The sequence below is a fragment of the Mytilus edulis genome, chromosome 9 (genome assembly GCF_963676685.1).
Source record: "Mytilus edulis chromosome 9, xbMytEdul2.2, whole genome shotgun sequence".
NCBI lineage: Eukaryota > Metazoa > Mollusca > Bivalvia > Mytilida > Mytilidae > Mytilus > Mytilus edulis.
In genome coordinates, this window is record NC_092352.1 from 44,852,677 (window position 1) to 44,855,443 (window position 2,767).

The window sequence follows — 2,767 nt, forward strand, 5'->3', positions numbered from 1 at the left end:
TTAAATTTCAAATAAATCAATTTCAAATAGTTCAGCTTTATTTCCACTGCCTTCTGAAGTCGTTCCTCCTATATACAAATGTCCGTTTGCAGAAAAAGTCATTGAAAATGGACATTCTATACCAATGTCTCTAGTATTGTAGTATGAAATCAGCTTTCCACAATTGTCCAAGATATGAAGCGATATCTCAGGATCATCAGTATCCGTTATGATAATATTATCAGCTTCCGTTGCCAATATTCCTCTTGGAACGAAATTCTTTCCTTCCCGACCATTGTATATATCTATAACGCTACCGTCGTCTCGTTTTAAAATAACCAATCTTCCGTCGCAATTACTATCTGTTCTGTCCAAAATGAAAACATTTCCATTGGTCGTACTCGCTATTCCCCATGGATTGGTAAACAAACGTTCCCCTTTTTGGTTGAACTCAAATGTAGAAAGTTTGTTTCCTTCCATGTCCATTAATATGACAACTCGCTGTCCAGAGGCTGGATACAGCGGTCCTTTACTTATTGCACCAATAGCCAATTTGTTATCCTTTGTTACATGGATACATTTCGGTTCTAGAGAATCTACTGCGAAACGAGAATCCTGAATTTCATCGCTGTTTTCTGGAATTATTTTAAGTGTCTCATGGTCTGTTGACAAGAGAAGGCCATAACCAGGAACGAATGCTAAGCCATAAACCATGATTTCTTTACTTGATAAACTTTCAAGTTGTTCTTCCGCAAGTGTTACTTTCTCGAGTACCTTCTTATTTATATTTATACTGTACCACAACGAATTATCAGGACCGGAGATGAGAAACTGTATAACATCATATTCGGAAACATATTTTCTAGTAATTTCTAACTTGGGTTTATATTCACAATTTTCGTTCTCGTGTAAAATTTCGCCTACAACACTTGGGTGAAACGCCAAGCCTGGAAGAAACTGAAGTTCTCTTGTAATTGAATACGTTGGCGGTAAACAATCCTCTATTGATTTTGTGACATCAACTATCTTCGCAAAGAACTGAACCATATCATTCGATTCTTTCATATCTTGAACCTTTTGTCTTTGACCATTCAAATGTGTCTTAATGCCATCAAGTGTACTGTGTTCGTTTTGAATTGTCCTGTCAAATTTTGCATTCTCAACATCAACTTCAGAAATAAGCCTACATGCACATTCATCAACCTCACTTTTTATAAGTAATGCGCGATCACGGATACTTTCTCGTATGTTTGAAAGTCTTGAGTTTTCCTCTGTTTTGATGTGATCTAAATTGTTGTCTCTCCTTGCTATTTCCTTATAGTTGTTTTCTACTTTGCCTTGCCCACAGTGTAGTCGTTCAACTTTAAGTTGATAAACATCCTGAAAGTCGACTATGTTGTGTTTCTTGTGCACTTTTGTAACACAGGCCGGACATGCTGATTGCTCGCATGTGCTACAGAATAAGCAGGCTGTTTGGGTTGGATGTTGCTTACATTTTATACTTCTAAAATCCTTTATTTCTACAGAATGATGTGGCCTCAAACTTCTTATATTTACGATAGTGTGGTCACCAGCTCCTTTCACCATTGCGTGAAGTTTGTTAGAACATTTTGCACACAATAATAGTTTGCAGTCAAGGCATTTGTTTGTAATCTTGCTATCATTTTCACAGAACTGGCACAGAACTAGAGTCTGTCCTTTTTCTAATGACCTCGAGAGGGCCATTATGAAATAAAGAACTTTTATAAAATGTGCTTATCTATCCAAACTTATAAGTTGATCTATGATAAATACTTGCGGTAGTTTGATCGTAAGATCCGTTAACCATTTCGAGAATTCAGACACAATAATAATTTCCGTTCAGGTATATGTAAATAATATTGATATCGTTTAAGAGCTGACACAGCAATTGCGCATTAAAAATATGAAACTGATGAAAATCATTCAATTTTGTGATTTTGTCATGCTTCAAAACTCTTCACCTATGTCTTTACAATTCAACAATAGATGTAATACCCATTTAATATCAATTTTCAAATTACAAATGAGGCCTATCTTGGGTATAAACAATTAACGTGTTGATATAAACTATTTCATATTGTAATTTTTATTAGCAAAATTTACAATTTATTCTTATTACTTAAACTTATATAACTAACTAGGCTTAGGATTTAGTAAGCCAGGCGCGCTTTTCTTCTACAGAAGACTTATCAGAGTTGCTCTATTCAAACAGTTGAAAGGTCAAATAAAGTAAAATACATAAAAGCATGAAAGTTAAAAATTCTCAAAAGTTGTCCAAATACGACTTGTGCAATCTGTACCTTTGGGTTAACAAACTATTAGGGAACGAACATTTAACTTACGTGGGAGGGGGTATATTTTTTATTTTAAATTCTGGTCCCAAATTTGATAGAAAAAGAATATTCAGGTCATACAGATTATATTCTGAATCAAGATCCCCCCTAGAAAAAAATGTTTTTGATAGCGTTGAAAACACGACATAACATTGTTCGCACTATGCGCAAATGAAAATCGGACTCACACAAATAACATACACCCCGCTTCGGTGTGAGTCAAGACTCCGTGATGAAGACCGCACTTTGACCTATAATGGTTTACTTTTACAAATTTAAATTAGATGGAGAGTTTTCTAATTGGCACTCATACCACATATTTTGCTAATAATTATTGATTCGAAACAATAGCATTAAGTTACATTACAAGTCCAGGAAACGATTAAATAAGGTCATTTGTCTCATTGACACATTATTGGAGCTTCAACAAACAA

At 34.8% G+C, this 2,767-nt stretch overlaps 1 protein-coding gene across 1 annotated transcript; it reads right to left on the reverse strand.

Annotated features, from left to right (window-relative positions):
• LOC139489986 (uncharacterized) lies at nt 1-1,704 on the reverse strand. The gene has a single exon (XM_071276840.1). The coding sequence runs from the start codon at nt 1,702-1,704 to the stop codon at nt 1-3; it is 1,704 nt and encodes a 567-aa protein (XP_071132941.1).
• Between the last annotated feature and the right edge of the window lie 1,063 nt (nt 1,705-2,767).